This window comes from Castanea sativa, chromosome 4, assembly GCF_040712315.1.
Source record: "Castanea sativa cultivar Marrone di Chiusa Pesio chromosome 4, ASM4071231v1".
NCBI classification, from domain to species: domain Eukaryota; kingdom Viridiplantae; phylum Streptophyta; class Magnoliopsida; order Fagales; family Fagaceae; genus Castanea; species Castanea sativa.
This window is the reverse complement of record NC_134016.1, coordinates 27880961-27902373: the sequence shown is the minus strand read 5'-3', so window position 1 is coordinate 27902373 and position 21413 is coordinate 27880961. Positions and strand designations below refer to the sequence as shown.

The 21413-nt window shown below is 40.2% G+C and overlaps 2 protein-coding genes across 2 annotated transcripts; both read right to left on the bottom strand.

Moving 5' to 3' along the window:
* Positions 1-750: 750 nt before the first annotated feature.
* Positions 751-3705, bottom strand: LOC142630899 (loganic acid O-methyltransferase-like). The gene is made up of 3 exons (XM_075804958.1): positions 3546-3705; positions 1805-2455; positions 751-1395 (listed from the first exon to the last, which is right to left on the bottom strand). Exons 1-3 carry the CDS (start codon positions 3606-3608, stop codon positions 1057-1059), a joined length of 1053 nt encoding a protein of 350 aa, XP_075661073.1. The 5' UTR covers positions 3609-3705; the 3' UTR covers positions 751-1056.
* A 1954-nt stretch (positions 3706-5659) lies between these two features.
* Positions 5660-12475, bottom strand: LOC142632664 (loganic acid O-methyltransferase-like). The gene is made up of 2 exons (XM_075807031.1): positions 12383-12475; positions 5660-6322 (listed from the first exon to the last, which is right to left on the bottom strand). Exons 1-2 carry the CDS (start codon positions 12473-12475, stop codon positions 5660-5662), a joined length of 756 nt encoding a protein of 251 aa, XP_075663146.1.
* Positions 12476-21413: the final 8938 nt, after the last annotated feature.

The following is a 21413-nucleotide window of genomic DNA, read 5'->3' as shown; positions in this document are numbered from 1 at the left end:
GGAGAACGCTTTTAACAATTAATGTCGAGAGCAATTAGATTCTCTTATCGCTAGGACATTTTATTCTGCTGGTTTACCCTTTCACTTTGCTAAGAATCCGTATTGGATTGAGATGATCAAATTTGCAGTTAATAATAATTTAGTGGGCTATGTTCCTCCGGGTTACAATAAATTAAGAACAACTTTGTTGCATAAAGAGAGGGTACATATTGAGAAGTTGTTGAAGTCAATTAAAGACACCTTGGAAAGAAAAGGGTTTAAGCATAGTAAGGCTTATGACTTCAGCCTAATTTTTTTCTAGACTCGATTCTCTGTTATTATCTCAGTTTTTTTTCCCTCCATAATTTATTGGAGCATTCGAGATTAAAGTGTATTGAAGCAGCTTAAGAAGAGATTCTGTCAATTTTGACTATCAATTGATCCTCTCTTAATCAACCAAAAATCATTGGCTCAATTGCTTATGTGTTCGATTTTCTGAAGTAAATGCCTTGTATTAATAAACCCTAGTACGACACATATATGAAAGCTGTTATAACTTGATTTTAGTAGGGCTTGGAGAGGCAGAAATAGATAACTACATAGAGAGAAACTCAAAGCCTCCATCATGCTGAATCTGCAAGTGCAAAACCCATTAAATACAACAATTGAGGATAGTTTTATAACAATTGAGGATATTTATAATTATTTATAAAGGCAAGATCAATCTAGTATATGTCGGATGTGGAACTCAAAATTCATACACAATCAATATCCAATCAATCTAGAGCATCACACACAGTCTTTTATTATTGGGGTTACCATAGTAAACAAGTTGAAACATCATTTGCAGAATTTCATAATGTGGAAAGGAAGTGTATAACACAATGGGATAGAATTAAATCCATAAGGCATCAAATTCAGCCTAATAGTTACCACTATTTATTTTGGTTTTTTTATACTAGTTTAAGTACTAAGTAGATGCAACCACCATTGAGATAAGATACTCTGCTCACGTCTCTTGAGTTACTTTCAAATTCAAGGTAAACCTCCATCAATGCTCCGAATTGTATGTATCTTCTAAACGGTTGCTATGCGATTGAGTAACACAAATAAATTAGATCCATTCCCTGAATCGAATATGGACGATTCATCAAGTTTCTTGTGCAATGCATCAAAGAGCTCATCTATAATCTCCTCTCCAAAATGCTCCTTAAACATTCCCTCCATGCCGGCTCTAATTTGAGACGACATCACCTTGCCTCTTGAAAAATTACCACTCGGTATTGCTTGAGGTAGAATTTCCATTCTTTCTAGACAGAAACATCCATTTCGTTCCACAATTGCTTCCACTTCTTGGGGAGATGCAAAATATGTTGGTAGATTGAAGGTGTCGACTTTCTCTTCACTAATGATACCCTGCTTGTGGAAGAAAAGAAAATCAAGGGAAAAACCTTAGCAGCTTCAAAAAGTATATCTTTCGCATCTTAATTGGAGGCTTAATTTTAATTTCATGAAATTGAAGTAACAATTCTTCAAGTTGTATGCATACAGTTCACCAATCATTTTTAGAGTATGCTTTATGAAAAATCAATAACAATGTAAACAACAACAACAGCAACAACCATCATAATAATTATAATCATTATGTAAAATTAGTAGGACCGTTGAATCCACACCAAGACCTGATAAAACCGCTTAAGCCAGAGCCATCCATGTCAAAATATGTCTGATTCGAGCATTATGAAGTAAAAATATTGGATGCATACCGTGTGAATCATTCTGAAAGTAAAATTAATTACTCACAAATGGATCATTAGTTTATTACCTTCTTAGCGATGTCTAGCAAGCAAGATCCCAAGATTTCTCCTACCATATTGACCATAGCTTGTGAATGAGGGAGTCCATTGGGACGGCCTGGGATGATTATTACCATAAATCCTCCATATACAACCTCTTGTGCTCTAGCATTTAAAAAGCACTCCATGTCCTGAGCATATTGAGCTGCATAAGACTGAACAACTTTGTCTGAAGCATTTGAGTAGTGGATCCTCCCTTTATTCCAAGCCGGAGAGCTTTTGTCCAACACCTCTTTTGGTACTTGAGAAAGACATTGTAGGGCATAGGAAGAGAAAGCAAAGTGAAGAGAGGCATTAGGAAATAAGCGAGAATAAAAAGAACCCGGCACGGCTGCTGCATAATATTTCCTGTCTGGAGGCAGGGATGTAAAGAGTGTGTTAAAATCATTTGAAGCATTATCGTTAAAGAAAACTTGGAATTCAGGAGTGTTATGTCCTTGAGATTGATATTTGAGCTCCACTGCATCAACTATGTTTTGCATTGCCAATATTGTGTTAGGTCCAACAGAGCAACCCAAATCTGTGACTCGAAAGGTGTTGGAAGAAGAAAAGTTCTGTATGTCAAGCTTTTCAGCTATTGCCTCATTGATAAGTTCCTTGGCAGCATCGGCCGCTCCTCTCTACCAAATAGAAGATTGGGTTTCTTGTTATGGTTGAGATAATTACAAAATTACGAAATTATTACGTATACAATATGATTTATTTCTTGTATCTAAGAGTGTAATAAGTGTTACCCAATTTAGAATTTTAAGTAAGGTGATCTTAAATATGCTTTTAAATCTGCAATGTATATATTAACTATCATTACTCAATATCTTAGCCAATCAAATAGAGTAGATGCTCTTAACATGTGTTACGCTTGTCTAATGTCTTTTTTTTCTGTTTCATAAAAAATTTTGAAATTCCAAGTCTTATACTCCAAACTTTTGACGTAGAGGACAATTAAAAAATTGGAAATTGAATTAATAAGTTTGAATTTATTATTGTAATCTTACTATGTATGCTAATTTTTCTTTGATTTTTTTTATAAAGGAATATTTTTGAAAATTAGAAAGTATCAATGATGAATCCTCTCTCTCTTATTTTATTTTATTTTTTATTTTTTTTTACACCAACGAGGTTGGAATTTTTTTTTTCTTCTCTTCAACAACATATTATTTGGTATTCATGTGAATGGTTTCGAATATGCAACTCAAGTGTATGGCAGAATTCTTCTCTTTTATACCTACATAATCTTAACGGTTAACACAAAATATTCTTTTATTTAACATATATATTTTATAATTATAGATGAATATATATAGTTTAGATTATATAACCTTCTACCATAAAATGGCCTAAGTTTATGTTACTTTTATTTAATAGATTCTCACAAATTATTCATATGATAATTAGCCTGAAATTATAAGGTAGATATTAAGCATTACAAACTTAGAATTATATTTGAAGATTAGGATTCTATAAAGTTCCTAGTTCAACCTCTATCATAAAGTACCTAATTTTTTTTTTCATCAATTTAATTTGTAAATATTTTAATTGAATACCAAGGTGATTATAGTTAAATTTTTGTTTAAACATTAAAGTCATGGTTAAATCGACAATCCATGTTTCAAAATGGATAAATAAAACTATAAGAATCATATGATAGAGTTAAAGACCCTGATCCATACAACTTACTCAATAACACTTCTTACAATTAGAAAGGAATACCTGGAAAGAGGAGTTATTCGAATAACTGTACTGGCCATTTCCGCCATTCGTTGTATAAGCCATCTTTCTATCTCCTTCTCTCTGTGTATTTTCCTTCCTTCAACGCAGTAATAAACTACAAATATATATAACACCGTTAGATATTGACGGTAGTTGACCCACGTTACGAGAGAGAGAGTGAGAAAAAAGATTGTCGACTTTGACATTTCAAACAAATGAAGTATTCATGTTGCCATGATGGCTTGGAGAAGACACTCCCACGTGTTGTATACCCGGTCCACCATGATGTACCATATTCTAGTATAACGAAAATTAACATTTTCTCTCAAATTCTTGTGCAACAATAATGAAGTAAATGAACACCCTTTTTTTTGGTTGGTAGATTGGGGGTGAGGGAGAGGAGAGATGATGTTAAAGACATTGTGTACACCACCACAAAGAAGTGTTATTGGCATTCAACAGTCGCATGAATCCCATAAATGAACAATTAGGTTGAGTGTGACAATCTATTAAGTGCAAATTTAAAGGGGTTTTTTCTTTTAATAATTTAATAGTAACAACAGGAAAGGAAGATGTGAGGCTGTGTTAAAAACACCATAAAGAACCACATCAAATAATCATAAATTTAATAACAATATATATATATATATATATATATATGTTATCTGCAATGATTCTACTAATTTCAAATATAGTATTCCTTTGGCTTTGGTGGTGAAAAGCTGAAAATATTTATAATATATGATATATCCTTACTATGTTGTCATGAAGAAAAAATTGGCATATTCTCATTATGTGATCATACATAAAGTCCAACTTTTGACAACCAATCTGTTTGGTTACGAAGAAAAAGGAAAATATTTAATATTAAAAAGGCAGATGGAGGAAATTTTCATAAGCCCTGCCTACCCAGAGGAATCTTTCTATATAAATATGTACAAGTGCAAGTACCATTTTGGTTTTTTAAATTGGAGTTTTTCATGAGACCTTTCTGAAAACTCCTTATTTGGGTATCATAGTCGTTTGATTACAATTTAATGTTGATTAAATTGTAATCAAGCTATGGAATACTTTCCATAAAAAGTGACTTAATATTTGGGCCTTTCTTCATTGTTTTTGCAATACCATATTCGTTTAAGTTTGATATGGGCCAATATATAATTATTTTAAAGGAAATTTAGTTACCTCAATATAAGGCCGAATTCATCCCGATGGAATTGTCAGATTATTTTTGGTCAAATTGTGATCAACCTCGGGTTGATTGTGGTCATACTTGAGGAGGTGTTTCAAAATAGAGTAAATTTTAACTTACCCACATATGGTTTAGCTTAAATTTAAGTTTCTTACGTATGGTTTAAATTTTGATATTTTAGTATTTTACCCACCTGAGGTTTGATAGAAATTTAAGTTACCTACCTCTAGTTTGAAATCTCATGATACAAGTGTTCTGCTGGATTCTTTTTTATCTTATTTGATTTTGTATTTTTATGTTTTTTGTGTTTTTAGAGGAGAGAAAACATAAAAATGAAGGAAAATCACATGTTTATCCATGTTTTAAAAAGATGTGGGTTAAGAAAATCTAACTAAATTAACCTTAAGTGGATACAGTGTTAAATTTGAAACCACATGTAGACAATTTAAATTTCGGCCAAACAACAAGTGGTTGAGTTGTAATTTGCTCTTGAAAATATGTATTTTAATGTAAAATGATGGAACTTGGTGGCTAGGTGAATTTTCCAATTTTTTTGATTGCCAGTTAACTCAGTCAAAGTTTAGTCAACAAAGAGCATTTTGATTCTTTTGATTTGTACTCATAAATTGATTAATCTGACATTCAATTAGGACAAATTAAGTGACTCTTTGACATTCCCTTTATTAAGCATATTCATTTTATATTATTAATCTACTCCTTGTAATTTCCTTACCTTCTTGCACAAGAGTTTAAAATGTGCAAAACTCATTAATAAAAAAAATGGAGCTCTTTAGAGGGCAAGAGGTTTGATTAGTCTAGTTACAATTGAAGTGTTTTGGAATTGATAATAAAACCCAAATTAACCTAGTATTTGTCTCATGTGAGACTAAAAAGCACACACAAAAAACATAATCAAATATAGCTATACCTTTTTAGCTATGTCCATGAGGCAAGATCCCAGGAGGTCATATGTTATATTTTGTACAGATTGAGAATGGTGGACTCCGTTGGGGCGTCCAGAAACAGTAAGTGCAATCAATCCTCCACGCACAACCTCTTGAGCCCTAGCATGTAGAAAGCATTCCATGTCTTCAACGTAAGGAGCTTCGTAGGCCTTAATAACTTCATCTTTTGCACTTGTGTAGTGTATTCTCCTCTTATTCCAAGCAGAGGAACTTTTGTCTAATTCAGGTTTTGGTACTCTAGAAAGCCAATGGTTGGTATAAGAAGAATGAACGAAGTGTAGAGATCCATTCGGAAATAAGCGACCATAGAATGAACCTGGTACGCTTGCAGCATAATATTTCCTTTCTAATGGGAGGGAGGAGAAAAGTGTGTTGAAATCATTCGAGGTGTGATCATTGAAGAGGACTTGAAATTCGGGGAGCTGAGAATCAAGCCCTTGACATTGATACTTAAACTGCACTGCCTCAATTATGTTTTGCACTGCAAAAAATGTATTAGGCCCAACAGAGCAACCTAAATCTGCAATTCGAAACGTGTTTGAGGAAGCAAAGTTCTCGATATCAAGAATTTCTACAACTGCCTCAGTGATCAGCCTTTTTGCAGCGTTATTAACTCTTCCCTGAAAAGCAAAGTGTTCCTCATTATCATTTTAATAAACTTAGTTTCTGTCATCATTACATAATTGTTAAAACTAATGCACTTTGTTCAATGCTTGAGGATGCATCTGATGAGATTAATGCATGACAGCAATGCAAAAGTGGAGCAGCACCACTTGCACATAATGTCAACTACAAGCAATGGAAAACAGAGGTGTCAAAAACAGAGCATCAGTGGGCTTGCAAGGATGTGCTAGAGACCATTGAGGCTGTGCCTTATCATGAAGTGTTTATACATTGTTTTGGAGATCATAATACACGTGGCTTGTAGGAATTGGTCTGTCTTGTAAATGTTATAATACCTTTGTATAGTTTAGAATTGTTAGAAACTAATTTTGCTGAAAATTAGGAATTTGGTGGACTGAAACACATGTATATATAGATAGAGTAACCTTAATGTATTCAGTTTAGTTTTGTATCACATTCATTCTGAATTAATAAAAGTTCTGTTCTTCTACTTTAGAAAGAAAGCTCAGTTTTTATATGGTATCAAAGCACAGGGAAGACAACCTCGAAGCTTCTTCAATGGTAGAATCCCTATGCTCGATCTAGAATCTCCTCTCTATGAAGACTGGCAAAGTTGCAATACAATGGTACTTTCTTGGCTTATCAATTCAATGCATGTTGATGTATCTAGTAGTATAATCTACAGTGAAACTGCTAGAGATATGTGGTTAGAATTGAAAATTTTTTTTTCACAAGGCAATGGTCCCAAAATTTACAATCTCCAAAGGGAAATTTCTCACATCACACAAAATCAGTTGTTTGTGACTGAGTATTTCACAAAATTTAAGAGATTATGGGATCAATTGTTAAATCTTGAGCCTTTACCAGAGTGTAGTTGTGGAGCAATGAAAACCCTAAGTGCTACTCATGAAAAAGCTTATGTGATGCATTTTTTGATGGGTTTGAATGAGAACTTTGATACTATAAGGACTCAGATTCTAATGTATGAGCCTCTTCCTTCAATTAGAAAAGTTTATGCCCTAGTCCTTCAAGAAGAGTCTCATAAGAATATTGGACATGGAGGATCATTTGCAGCAAAACCAGATTCTATTGCTATGTATGTCAATTCAAAAGGCAATAATTCTGGAAATGCAAATTGGACTAAGGGAAACAACAAAAAGGAAAGGCCTTTATGCACATATTGCAACATGCTTGGGCATACCATTGACAAGTGCTATAAACTTCATGGATATCCACCTGGGTATAAGCCAAAGGGAAGATCTAATGCTAATCAAGTTTCTTGTGATCAAAGAGCTATCGTTGAGCATTCTTCACTTGGATCAGTTCAATGTCCAATCACAAAGGCTCAATGTGAGCAACTATTGGCTTTCTTTAACACTAATTCTAATTCTGGTGATAAGCATAAAGCAGCTACTGTAAGCATTGGTGATGGAGTGACAAACTTGATGAATGGAGTTGCTGGTGTTGCTTCTTCAGTTGGTGTTCCTACTGGTACTGTTTTGGCAGCCACCATTTCACATCATTCAACATCCACTTCCTATCTTAAGATTATGGCAGGTATGGCTTTAGGTTTGCTGTTTAATTCCAACTTGAAGCATTCAGTTTTCTCTGCAAAATTAGTCAATAAAGATATGTTTTCATCCACTGATTGGGTCATAGACACAGGTGCTACTGACCATATGGTGCACTCCGTTACTTGTTTTGCTTCTTTAACCTCTACTCTAAACACACATGTGAAATTGCCTAATGGTGAAATTGCCTTAGTAACCCATATAGGAACTGTCAGAATTTCAGAAGCTCTTATTCTATATGATGTTCTTTGTGTTCTAGCATTTAGTTTTAATCTCATATCTGTCAGCAAGTTAGCCAAATCTATTCTATGTTGCCTTAGTTTTCTTGGTACTTTCTTCTTCATCCAGGACCTTGCTCATTCGAGCACAATTGGTCTGGGTAAAGAGTACAATGGTCTTTACCTGCTGGAAGAAAGCGAATCCATTTCTACTTCAGCTTCTGCAGTGTGTACAGTCAATTCTGTTCAGCCACATGTTAGGCATCTCAGATTGGGGCATTTGTCAAATGCCAAATTGGCTTTGATAAAGATAAATAAAGTGCCTCTTCATGGTTTTGTAAATAATTTTCATTGTGACATTTGTCCTCTAGCAAAACAAAAACGATTACCTTTCAATAGTAGTGTTCATATTTCTGAAAATTGTTTTGATTTAGTGCATTGTGACCTGTGGGGTCCTTTTTCAGTAGCTACCATTGACAATTGCAAGTACTTTCTAACCATTGTAGATGATTGTTCAAGGTCTACTTGGGTCTATTTCTTGAAGCACAAGTCTCAAACACAGATTCTTTTAGAGCAGTTTTATAATCTAGTTGAAACACAATTTGGTAAAAGGATTAAAGTTGTGAGGACAGACAATGGGACTGAATTTTTTATGAAGGATTTCTTTGCACAAAAGGGTATATTGCATCAATTAAGCTGTGTTGAAACTCCTCAACAAAATGCTATTGTTGAGAGGAAGCATCAACACATCTTAAATGTTGCAAGATCTCTCATGTTTCAGTCCAAATTACCTTTATATCTTTGGGGGCATAGTGTTTTAACTGTTGTCTACTTGATCAACAAAATCCCTAGTTCACCATTGTCTCACAAAATACCTTATGAAGTCCTTTTTGGTCATGAGCCAACTTATGATCACTTAAGAGTGTTTGGTTGTTTGTGTTATGCATCTACTCTTTCTCATGCCAGATCTAAATTTGACCCTAGAGCTAAAAGGTGTGTATTTTTAGGGTATCCTTTTGGAATAAAAGGTTATAAGGTCTATGATCTTTCTAGCAAGTCTATTTTCATTTCCAGGGATGTAATTTTTCATGAAAATATTTTTCCTTTTGATGGTACACATGCTGCACTTGTTGATCCTTTTCTTTCAGATTTAGCTTTCCAAGGTACTAAAACTTCCAGCATAAGTATTGATTCTTTTGTTACTCCTACTTTTATACCAGATTCACTTACTGGTTGCTCTAGCACTTTAGTTTTTCCTTCTGCCCCTAACTCTGTTGATAATTATGTTAACACTTCTAATACCTTACTTAATGATGCACCTACTGCTGATTGTTTTCCTTCTCAACTTCCTTTAGTTCCTTCAGCTGCCTTACCAGATCAGAACTGTACATCAACACTAGAAGTACCATGTGCACTTATCAGAAAATCAACTAGGACTTCAAAACCTCCAGCTTACTTGCAAGATTATTCTTGTACTACAGCTTGCTCTCCTATTTCTGGTGACCCTTATGATATTAGTCATATTCTTACCTATGCACATCTTGTTCCCAGCTATCAATCTTATGTCCTGGCAGTTAGTTCAACTCCTCAAGAGCCTCAAAGCTTCTTTCAAGCAGTCAAAGATCCACTTTGGAGAGAAGCTATGGACAAGGAAATCCAAGCTCTTGAACAAAATCATACTTGGGACCTAACTACCTTGCCTCCGGGTAAAATCCCTATTGGCTATGAATGGGTATATAGAATTAAGTTGAAATCAGATGGGACTGTAGATAGATATAAGTCAAGGTTAGTTGCCAAGGGTTATACTTAAAGGGAAGGTCTAGATTTCATTGAAACCTTTTCCCCTGTAGCTAAAACAGTTTCTGTCAGGGTAGTTCTTGCTCTGGCAGCAGCTAAATCTTGGCCACTTCATCAATTGGACATAAACAATGCTTTCTTGCATGGTGATTTGTTTGAAGAAGTATATATGTCACTCCCTCCTGGTTTTCACAGTAAGGGAGGGGGGGTCTACATCCACTACACCTATTGTTTGTAGGCTTGTTAAGTCACTTTATGGGTTAAAACAAGCCTCTAGACAATGGTACACTAAGCTGTCTTCAACCATTCAGCAACTTGGTTTTGTTCAATCCCAAGCTGATCACTCATTATTTGTGTATGTCAAGGGTTCTTTGTTTACTGCACTGCTTGTGTATGTGGATGACATGGTGATTACAGGAAATGAACCAAACTGTGTGGCATATTTAAAGTCAGTTCTAGATGATAAGTTTGGAATAAAAGATTTAGGGTCACTCAAGTATTTTTTGGGACTTGAGATTGCAAGGAATGATAAGGGAATTAGTTTGAATCAAAGGAAGTTTGCACTTGAGATTTTAAAAGAAACAGGAATGTGGGTTGTAAGCCTTTGAAAACACCCATGGAGCAGCAACTTAAGCTGTCAAAGGGTGATGGAGAGCTTCTAAAAGATTCAAGTCAATATAGGAGGCTTATATGCAAGTTGATGTATTTGACTTTGAGTAGGCCTGACATTACCTATGTTGTAAATAGGTTAAGTCAGTTTCTAGCACAGCCTAGAGTTCCTCACATGCAAGCAACCAATAGGATATTACAGTACATTAAAGGAACTCCAAGCCAAGGGGTGTTTCTTCCTTGTGAATTAGACTTGCAACTGAAAGCATACTGTGATGCTGACTGGGCAGGGTGTCCAGATACCAAAAAATCACTTACAGGGTATTGTGTCTTCCTTGGGGATTCATTAATATCATGGAGATCAAAGAAACAATCCATGGTTTCAAGATCTTCAGCTGAGGCTGAATATAAATCTATGGCAACTACAACATGTGAAGTCACATGGTTGTTATATTTGTTGAAGGATTTGCATGTGCAACATGATAAACTTGTTTTATTATACTGTGATAACCAGGCAGCACTACACATAACTGTAAATCCAGTTTTTCATGAACGATCTAAGCACATAGAGGCTGATTGTCACATTGTTAGAAACAGGGTTTTAGATGGAACAATAAAGACTTTTCATGTGAGTTCTAAGAATCAACTAGCTGATATTTTTACTAGAGCTTTGGGTGTAGACAACTATGTCAGATTGATCAAGAAATTGGGTTTGATTAACATTTTTGCTGCTAACATTGAATTTCCAGAAAATGCAAGAGCTTTGCTCTTGAGGGGGGGTGCTAAAACTAATGCACTTTGTTCAATGCTTGAGGATGCATCTGATGAGATTAATGCAGGATAGTAATGCAAAAGTGGAGCAGCACCACTTGCACATAATGTCAGCTACAAGCAATGAAAAACAGAGGCGTCAAAAACAGAGCATCAGTGGGCTTGCAAGGATGTGCTAGAGACCATTGAGGCTGTGCCTTATCATGAAGTGTTTATACATAGTTTTGGAGATCATAATACACGTGGCTTGTAGGAATTGGTCTGTCTTGTAAATGTTATAATACCTTTGTACAGTTTAGAATTGTTAGAAACTAATTTTGCTGAAAATTAGGGATTTGGTGGACTGAAACACATGTATGTATAAATATATATATATATATATAGAGTAACCTTAATGTATTCAGTTTAGTTTTGTATCACATTCATTCTGAATTAATAAAAGTTCTGTTCTTCTACTTTAGAAAGAAAGCTCCAGTTTTTATAACAATTACGAAAAACTAACCACACACCAACCAACACAAGATATTTCCCACAATAATCATGAGTACTTCTTTTGGATGAAAGTATTTGTTATCTCCTTTATTGTATAAAACTACATGTTGTACCTTTAAAAAAGTTGTACATTCCCTTTTAGATGAACATAAGCTCAACCAAACAGGTTATACAAAGACAAATATACTACCTAAGATTAAGCTATTATTATTAACTGGACATGTTACATGTATATTGTTTACATGAGATCCGATAATGAGTTATAGACATACATAAATAAATAAGATATTAGTCTTACATTTTTTAGGAAGTCATTCAAGCTAGTTTGCATTACCAGAATGAATTATCATTCTAATAAAGAGTGAGAAGTACACAAGGGTAGAGGTTACAGATCTTTGGGATTTGTTTAGATCGAGAAAAATTGGAACTGGACTCATTAACCCACCCAAAACCGTAGGATAAAAATGAGTATGACTGTATGAGTAAGAGATTTCAAATTCGAAGAGTAATTTTTAAATTTGGCAACAGCCTAAAATTAAAGCTTTTTTTCTCTAATGAACATTAAATTCTTGGTAAACGTATATATAGAGAAGGATACCTGGTAAGAGGAGTTGTTAGCGTAGCTGTGGACACCATCTCCACCTTTCATCAGATATGCTTCAATGGTTTTGCTTGTTTGCTCTGCTGCCATCTCTCTCTCTCTCTCTCTCTCTGACTGTTTGTAATGGTGCAAAACAGGCCGTACTCTTTTTCTTTATGGTGAAGTGAATAATGTTATGGACTTATGGTGTGCAATTGCATTATTAATTTTCTGTTTTGTCAACTTCAAGAAATTTCATATATTATTATTATTATCATTATTATTATTATTATTTTTTTTTTTGCTGAATGAAATTTCATATATTATTGAATAGAAGAATATGATGACTGAAGGGGATAAAAATAGTAAGTGGATGGAGACAGTGAGGACGGATCGACACCATGAGTAACCCAGCTATGACGGTTGGGTGTTGCTGAATGTCCGTCTTGTATAAATTAATTATGGATGCCACGTGGCACGTCGTTTGATATATTTCAGATAAGCTTTTGCTTTATCCCCACGCAAACGTGTATATTTGGACCTCTTGCGACGCACGTTTGGGAAGACCTCTATATGGAAAGGAACTTGAGAAGGAAGTTGTATCCTAAAAGAAAGGTAATTCTACTCAATATAAATACCCCAGAAACCCTAGGTATGAGGGTACGCATAATATTCTTAACTCTGGCACTCTAGGGTTAAAGGAAGGAGATTCTAACTTGACCTTCGGAGGGTATTTGGCCGACACCACACCGGTGCTCTCTTTTAGGTCCTTTGCTTTCTTTTTGCAGATATTGCTTTCGTTCGAGGAGCGCTTGCAACTCACTGGTGATATTTTCGGCATCATCAGTTGGCGCCGTCTGTGGGGAATAGAGGAAGAAAATCTTCTGATTATTTTTAGCCTCGCTCTATCCCTGAGACAAAGAGTTGCATGGCACTCACCCGATCGATGGCGACGAACAACAATCAAGGCGACGAACCACGTACCACCGCTCTGGAAAGGCAGGTCCAAACGCTTGCGGCGGCGGTTGAGCGCCTCACTAAGCAGAATCATGATTTGGAAGAACAGTTGCGGCAAATAACCGCAAATCAGAGTGCACCACAGGAAGATCAGGAGGGCGCTAGCCCCGAAGGAAGGAACGCGGAAAGACCTGAAGGCAGCAACGCTCCGACTAGACCCGAGCGACAAGAAACCAATCCACCACTTGCTTTAGACACAGTGCCGACTCACATAGCCACCGAGATGCAGGAGATGAGGGAACGTATGGATGCCATGATGAACGCCCTTAAGGGACGGGTATCCAGCAATCTGGACGACCTAGTCCATAGAACGGATTCACCATTCACGGCGTTGGTGAATTCATGCCCCGTCCCTTCAAAGTTCAAAATGCCCCATGTGGAAAATTATGACGGATCCAAGGACCCGTTGGATCACACGGAGTCTTTCGAACACCGATGCATCTTCGGGGTGTACCGGACGAAATCATGTGCAGAGCTTTCCTCACCACTTTGAAAGGGCCTGCGAGGGATTGGTACAGCAAGTTGACGCCTAATTCCATCGGCACTTTTAAGGAATTAGGAGCGCAGTTTGTGTCACACTTCATTGGAAGTCATCGACACAAGAGGTCTATTGCATGCATACTGGGAATTAAACAACGAGAAGGTGAGACATTGAGGTCTTATATAGCCCGCTTCAATAAGGAATCCCTCTCGATAGACGAGGCCGACGACAAGACACTTGTGGCAGCATTCACAAACGGGTTACAAGAGGGTAAGTTCTTATTTTCCCTATGTAAGAATGACCCAAAGACTATGTCCGATGTCTATTACAGGGCGACGAAGTATATGAATGCGGAGGATGCCATGCGGCCGAGACGACTATAAACCAAAGAAAAGGGAGAGAGAGGAAGATATGAAACCGGATAACGGACGAAAAGCGGCTAGAACCGCAGATCGACGAGAAGACCGGAGACCCAAACCACCTTCGGGGAGGTTTACAAGTTTCACCCCTCATAGCCCCAATTGACCAAGTGCTTATGCAAATCAAAGATGAAGGAAGCTTGACATTCCCGGGTAAGTTAAAGGGAGATCCGAACAAAAGGCCAAGAGATAGATATTGCCGCTTTCACCGTGACCACGGCCATGATACGACGGACTGTTATGACTTGAAACAACGTATCGAAGCCCTTATAAGGCGGGGAAGGTTGCAAAGGTTCGTGAGGAAGGAAAGAGCCGATCAGCCCCGGGGAACGGAACCCTAGACGGGAAAACGAGCGTCCCAAACCACCGGTGGCGGACATACGGATGATAATGGGGGGCAACGCTTCGGTAGGATCGTCCAAGAAGGCCGTAAAGACTTATTTGCGGACGGTGCAAAGTGTCCGATCGACGGGACCTTCATTAGAAAGAATACGGCGGAACGACTCCGGTATCGAGTTTTTGAAGGCGAGGCCCGGCGGCATCACCACCCCCATGACGACGCACTTGTGGTCGGTATACGGGTAGGAGACTTCAACGTCCACCGAGTTCTAGTAGACAACGGGAGCTCGGCGGATATCCTTTACTATCCGGCGTTCCGGCAAATGGGGATTGCAAAGGAGCGCTTGATCCGGCGTCCGCGCCCTCGTTGGCTTTGGGGGAACCCGGGTCCATCCTTTAGGATCCGTCACGCTGGCGGTGACGGTAGGAGACTACCCACAACAGATAACTAGAAATATCTCCTTTCTAGTGGTTGATTGTTCCTCAGCATACAACGCCATACTCGGACGACCTACACTCAACGCATGGAAAGCCATCACTTCAACCTACCATCTGATGATCAAGTTTCCCACTGAACATGGGGTTGGAGAACTACGCGGAAATCAAGTAACTGCAAGGGAATGCTACGTGGCCATGATGGAGATGGATGACCATGTACTTACAATGAGCATCGAAGAACAGAGAATAATGGCAGAACCCGTGGAGACATTGGAAGAAGTCCAACTAGATGATTCAAGGCCTGATCGAACCACCAGGATAGGGACCTCGGTCGACCAACTGATTCGACATGCGCTTCTAATGTTCCTTAAAGAAAACCAAGATGTGTTCGCATGGAGCCATGACGACATGCCGGGGATAGATCCAGCCGTCATAGTTCATAAATTGAATGTATCACCTTCCTTCCCCCATCCGACAAAAGAAACGCGTGTTTGCTCCCCGAGCGGGATCGGGCCGCGGCAGAGGAAGTGCGAAGCTACGAGAAGCGGACTTCATACGAGAAGTGTACTACCCGGCATCGGGCCGGCGAATGTGGTAATGGTCAAAAAGTCAAATGGGAAGTGGAGAATGTGCGTTGACTTCACGGATCTGAACAAAGCATGCCCTAAAGACAGTTACCCGCTCCCACGGATTGACGCTTTAGTCGACTCAACCGCAAAACATGAGTTGTTGAGCTTCATGGACGCCTTCTCGGGGTACAACCGCATTAAGTTGGAGAAGACGGATCAAGAGAAGACATCATTCGTGACGAGTCAAGGGCTTTTTTGCTACAAGGTAATGCCATTCGGGCTCAAGAATGCAGGAGCCACATACCAACGATTAATGAACAAGATGTTCGAGCACCAGATTGGCCGGAACGTCCAAGTCTATGTAGATGACATGTTGGTAAAAAGCGTAAAAGCGTCGGATCATCTGAGGGACCTCCAGGAGACTTTTGACACTCTTCGAACGTACAAAATGAAGCTGAACCCAAGCAAATGCGCATTCGGAGTAACCGCTTGGAAAGTTCTTAGGGTTCATGGTGTCCCGGCGGGGCATTGAGGTCAACCCGAAAAAGTGAAAGCAATTATGGATCTATCCCCTCCAAGGACGGTGAAGGAAGTGCAAAGCCCGACGGGAAAGATAGCGACCTTAAATAGATTCGTATCAAGAGCAACAGACAAGTGTCTCCCTTTCTTTAGAACGCTAAGGAAATCTTTTGAGTGGACGGACGACCGCCAAAGGGCATTTGAAGAGTTGAAGGCATATCCGTCCGCCCCGCCATTACTTAGCCCGTCTACGCCGGGAGGAATTATTCCTGCATCTTCTTGTCTCATCGGCGGCGGTAAGTGCGGCTCTCATTAGAGAGGAAGGGAAGGTCCAAGCCCGTGTACTTTGTGAGCCGGGCGCTGCGAGGCGCTGAGGAGAGGTACCCACGGATAGAGAAACTCGCCTTCGCACTTGTAACTGCAGCTCGAAAACTGAAGCCGTATTTTCAAGCACACACAATAACAATCCTGACGGATCAGCCATTGCGGAGAGCAATGCACAATCCTGAAACCGCCGGACGAATGGCTTTGTGGGCTATCGAGCTAAGCGAGTACGATATCCAATACCAGCCACGAACAGCTGTGAAAGGACAAATATTGGCAGACTTCATTGCGGAATTCACTACACATGAGGAGCAGGGGGCAGAAGAGACGCCTACATGGAGAATTCACATAGATGGATCCTCCAATAAGCATGCGGGAGGAATCGGAGTTGTACTCCATACCCCGGAAGGAGATAAAATTGAATCTATGATCCGTCTGGAATTCCCTGCTACGAATAATGAAGCGGAGTATGAGGCCCTGGTAGCGGGATTGGAGCTCGCGATAGCAGCTGGGGCCAGGAAGGCAATGGTCTACTCCGATTCCCAAATCGTAGCTAGCCAAGTTGATGGGAGTTATGATTGTAGGAATGAACGAATGAGAAGGTATCTCGAAGAAGTGAAGGGTCGGACGAGTGCCCTCCAATTCACGATAACTCAGATACCGAGATAAGAGAATCAAGAAGCGGATCGACTCGCAAAGGCTGCTTCGGCCGAACCTATGGTCGTCCCAGAGCAGGTATTGTCCTTCGTCCAATATTCATCGTTACTAGATAATGTTCAGGTGCAGGAATTAACCACTGGAGAGGGTTGGACGGTTCCAATCGTGGCGTACCTCAAGGACGGCAAGCTCCCAGACAGGAAGGAAGAAGCTAGGAAATTGAAGGTTAGGGCTGCCCGATTCATACTGATCAAAGGCATCCTCTACAAAAGAGGATTCTCCCGACCTTATCTAAGATGCCTGGGCCATGACGAAGCAGACTACGTAATGAGGGAAGTTCATGAAGGGATCTGTGGAAACCACTCAGGATCAAGATCTCTGGTACACAAACTACTCGGGCGAGGGTATTGCGGCCGACAATGCAGAAGGATGCCCATATGTACGTAAGAGCCTGCGATAAGTGTCAACGATTCGGCAACCTTATCAGGCAGCCAACGGAGGAACTCACACCCATGACGGCCCCATGGCCATTCGCACAATGGGGGTTAGACATCATGGGTCCATTTCCAATAGCGGCAAGACAACTGAAGTTCTTGGTGGTTGGTATCGACTACTTCACCAAGTGGGTGGAAGCGAAGCTCTTGCTACTATCACGGAGAAAAATATTCGCGGCTTTGTATGGAGAAATATTGTTTGCCGATATGGGATCCCGAGAGTGCTCGTGTCAGACAACGGGAAGCAATTCGACAACGATGCGTTCCGAGATTTTTGTTCTCAGCTGGGAATCAAGAATCACTACTCGTCGCCCGCTCATCCACAGGCCAACGGACAAGTTGAAGTCACGAACCGGTCCTTGTTAAAAATCATCAAGACCCGGCTCGAGGGGGCAAAGGGCATATGGCCGGACGAACTACCAAGTGTCCTATGGGCGTACAGAACAACGGCAAGGACGCCAACGGGAGAGACACCGTTTCGATTGGCGTTTGGTGCAGAAGCCCTCATACCAGTAGAAGTGGGATTGACGAGCTACCGCGTGGAAAGTTATGACGAGAGTAAGAATTCTGAAGCATTACGTCTAGAGCTTGACCTTGTTGATGAAATTAGGGCAACAGCGGCCGAAAGACTGGCGCGGTACCAGGACATGATGGCAAAACATTACAACTCTAAGGTTCGGCACCGGGACTTCAAAGTTGGAGATCTAGTGTTGCGTAAAGTGCTTGGCGCTACGAAAGATGCATCCCTGGGAAAGCTGGGTCCCAACTGGGAAGGTCCGTACCGAATCATCTCATGGCGCAGGAAAGGAACGTACTACTTGGAGACATTAGACGGAAAGAAGTTAGGCCACCCCTGGAACACGGAGCACCTGAAGAAGTACTACCAATAGTGCAGCAGTCACAATACCTACTGCCTTACTTTTCAGTTTAAATGTTATGGCTTTTTACTTCTTAGAGCTGAGTTTTTCTTTTTCATGAACAATTTGGTTTATTGAAACTTATGAGAGGAATTTTTTATACATGCTGATGAAAGTCTACAATAAAATCTACAAGTCCACAAAGTGGACGGATCAACCACAGGGTGAAAAACCTAACGTCCACAAAGTGGACGGATCACCCACAGGGTGAAAAACCTAAAGTCCACAAAGTGGACGGATCACCCACAGGGTGAGAAATCTACAAGTCCACAAAGTGGACGGATCACCAAAAAGGGTGAAAATCTACAAGTCCACAAAGTGGACGGATCACCAAAAGGGTGAAAATCTACAAGTCCACAAAATGGACGGAACACCCAAAGGGTGAGAAATCTACAAGTCCACAAAGTGGACGGATCACCCACAGGGTGAAAAACCTAAAGTCCACAAAGTGGACGGATCACCCACAGGGTGAAAAACCTAGTCCACAAAGTGGACGGATCACCCACAGGGTGAGAAACCTACAAGTCCACGGAGTGGACGGATCACCCACAGGGTGAGAAACTCACAAATCCACAAAGTGGACGGATCACCCAAAGGGTGAGAAACTTACGAGTCCACAAAGTGGACGGATCACCCAAAGGGTGAAAAACCTAAAGTCCACAAAGAGGACGGATCACCCACAGGGTGAGAAACCTACACGTCCACAAAGTGGACGGATCACCCAAAGGGTAAAAGAAATCTCGTTCACAAAATAAACGGTTAGCAAAAACACATTTGAAAGGCCATTCATCAAGTGGACGGGTTAACTGAAAGCACGACGGATAATGAGCAAGCAACATGCAATAAAAGATTCGACAAATCAAAGTTTAAGTTACAAATGACGGATTAAATAAAGTTCTCTTACAACGGTAAAAATATTTACAAAAAAGCAAGTGTCCTATTCATTCTTAGGAGGAGAGTTCTCGACCATTGGACCGTCATTTGGCTGGCTGGGAGGTGGAACTTCGCCTTCGTCGAGCTGGAGCAAGTGACGGCAAACACTTCTTCTGTACTTTCCGAACGGACGGATTGTGCAAGCGTTTGCCCTTGAGCATCAATAGATATATGGGATACGTCCGGATCGGGGTACGATGACTTCACCTGACGGATGGCGTCATCGAACCCGTCAGCAAAGGAGCTCCCTAGCTCCGTCAGAAGGAGTTCAGAATCCCGATATTCTAGAACGGCAATCTCTTTTGCGTTGTGAAGCTTGGATGTTGTCTCCGTCAGCTGCTTCTCCTTGTCCTTCAATATCTCACGAAGATGCCCGTTCTCTTTTTCCACCTCCTCTCTGACCTGCTCCGAATATTTGAGCTTTCTGTCCATGTTGATCTTGTAGGTCTTCAACTCGTGCAGCTCATCCTCCATCGTCTGGCTTTTCTTTCTCAGACGGTCCATGGATGTCTCATGATTGAGACAACGGCCATGGAGCCCTTTCATCATCACCATGGCCTGGAAGCAAAATACAACGTTATGACGGATGTGAAGGAACTTAGTAACAATATTAGACGGATTCAAAATTACCTGTGCAAGGGTGAAAAGACCCGTCTCACCCATAGCTTCCGTTGAATGGTTGCCGAGGTCTGCATAGTCGTCAGCTGTCAGCATAGACGACATCTTCTCAAGGGCATAGCTAGAATCCTCCCGGAAGAGAACGGGTGGTTTCTCCTCGGAGGTTGCTGGGCCTTTCATCAAGCCTTTGCCTTTTCCATGCTTGACGCCCGTCTTCTCTGCCTTTAAAGCCACGACGGGCTCGGTGGAGGTCTTTTGCTTCTTGGGAGGACGGTCCGTTTTTTCAACTTGAATCCGTTTTGACGGTACAGGTGGGACCGTCCCCTTTGTTTGACCTCCCTCTTGCTTTTTCTTCGCCGCCTGTTGTTTAATGAATGCTTTCCTCCTGGCGGCGTCCATCTCTGTAAATCAAAGACGGATGAGAGAGAAGATAAAAAAGTAAAACGAGAAGAATTACAGACGGGTATAATTTTGATGAACTTACGTTTTCGAATTCTGTTATCGTATTGACGGGCAGCGGATGAAGGTTCTGGTCCGTCACAATACCAGTGAAGCGTATCGAGTGTGACGAGTTGAGCCCAAGTCCTCTCTTGCAGTTTTGTTTTGTTGAAGATTTTCTCCAGAAAACTCCACTGCTCCAAGTCAACCTGTGGACGGTCCCGCGCTGCAATAAAGGACGGTTAAGCCTAAAAGAAAAAAATGAAAATAAAAAAGACTGGACGGAAGCAAAAGGGATACACATACCCGACGGAGGCATTATGCCCCATGTTGTGTCGACGGGCATATTAGTTACATCTCCTGGATGACACATCCATTCGTCCCCTTCTAAAAAGAAGTAACGGCTCTTCCAGTCTCTGTTCGAGTCTGGAGTGTCACTGACGAGCCTCAATAAAGGACTTCTAGCTGCGAAGCTATACATCCCCTTGGACTTAACAATCTCTGTCGGACGGTAACAATGGAAAAATTCTTCCACCGTCAACCTTCTGGAACCGTCAGACATTGCCCCGTATAAAACCTCAACCCCAATGAACACTCTCCAGGCATTGGGGGAGATTTGGGTGATGGACAGACCAAGGTATTGAAGAAGTCGACGGTGAAGAGAACTTAATGGAAATCTGAGCCCCGCCTTTAAAGCTTGCTCGTAGATCCCAACACCGTCTACTCCCTTGTAGTAGCATTTCTCTGATTTTTTGGGAAGACGCAGACGGATGTTATCCGGTATTTGATACTTGGTCCTAAGTAAGTTGAGTTGGGATTCAGTCATGGACGACCTAAAATCATTTACCGTCGAGAGAGGCGGGAGGACGAATTCCCTAAGGCCATC

Excerpts from the sequence above, each read along its gene's own strand:
- LOC142630899 (XM_075804958.1), bottom strand. The coding sequence starts at position 3,608 with ATGGCTTATACAACGAATGGCGGAAATGGCCAGTACAGTTATTCGAAT. Across the intron at positions 2,456-3,545 it reads CGAATAACTCCTCTTTCCAG|AGAGGAGCGGCCGATGCTGC; the intron begins GTATTCCTTTCT and ends TCTATTTGGTAG. Across the intron at positions 1,396-1,804 it reads TGCTAGACATCGCTAAGAAG|GGTATCATTAGTGAAGAGAA; the intron begins GTAATAAACTAA and ends TTCCACAAGCAG.
- LOC142632664 (XM_075807031.1), bottom strand. The coding sequence starts at position 12,475 with ATGGCAGCAGAGCAAACAAGCAAAACCATTGAAGCATATCTGATGAAA. Across the intron at positions 6,323-12,382 it reads CTAACAACTCCTCTTACCAG|GGAAGAGTTAATAACGCTGC; the intron begins GTATCCTTCTCT and ends TTTGCTTTTCAG.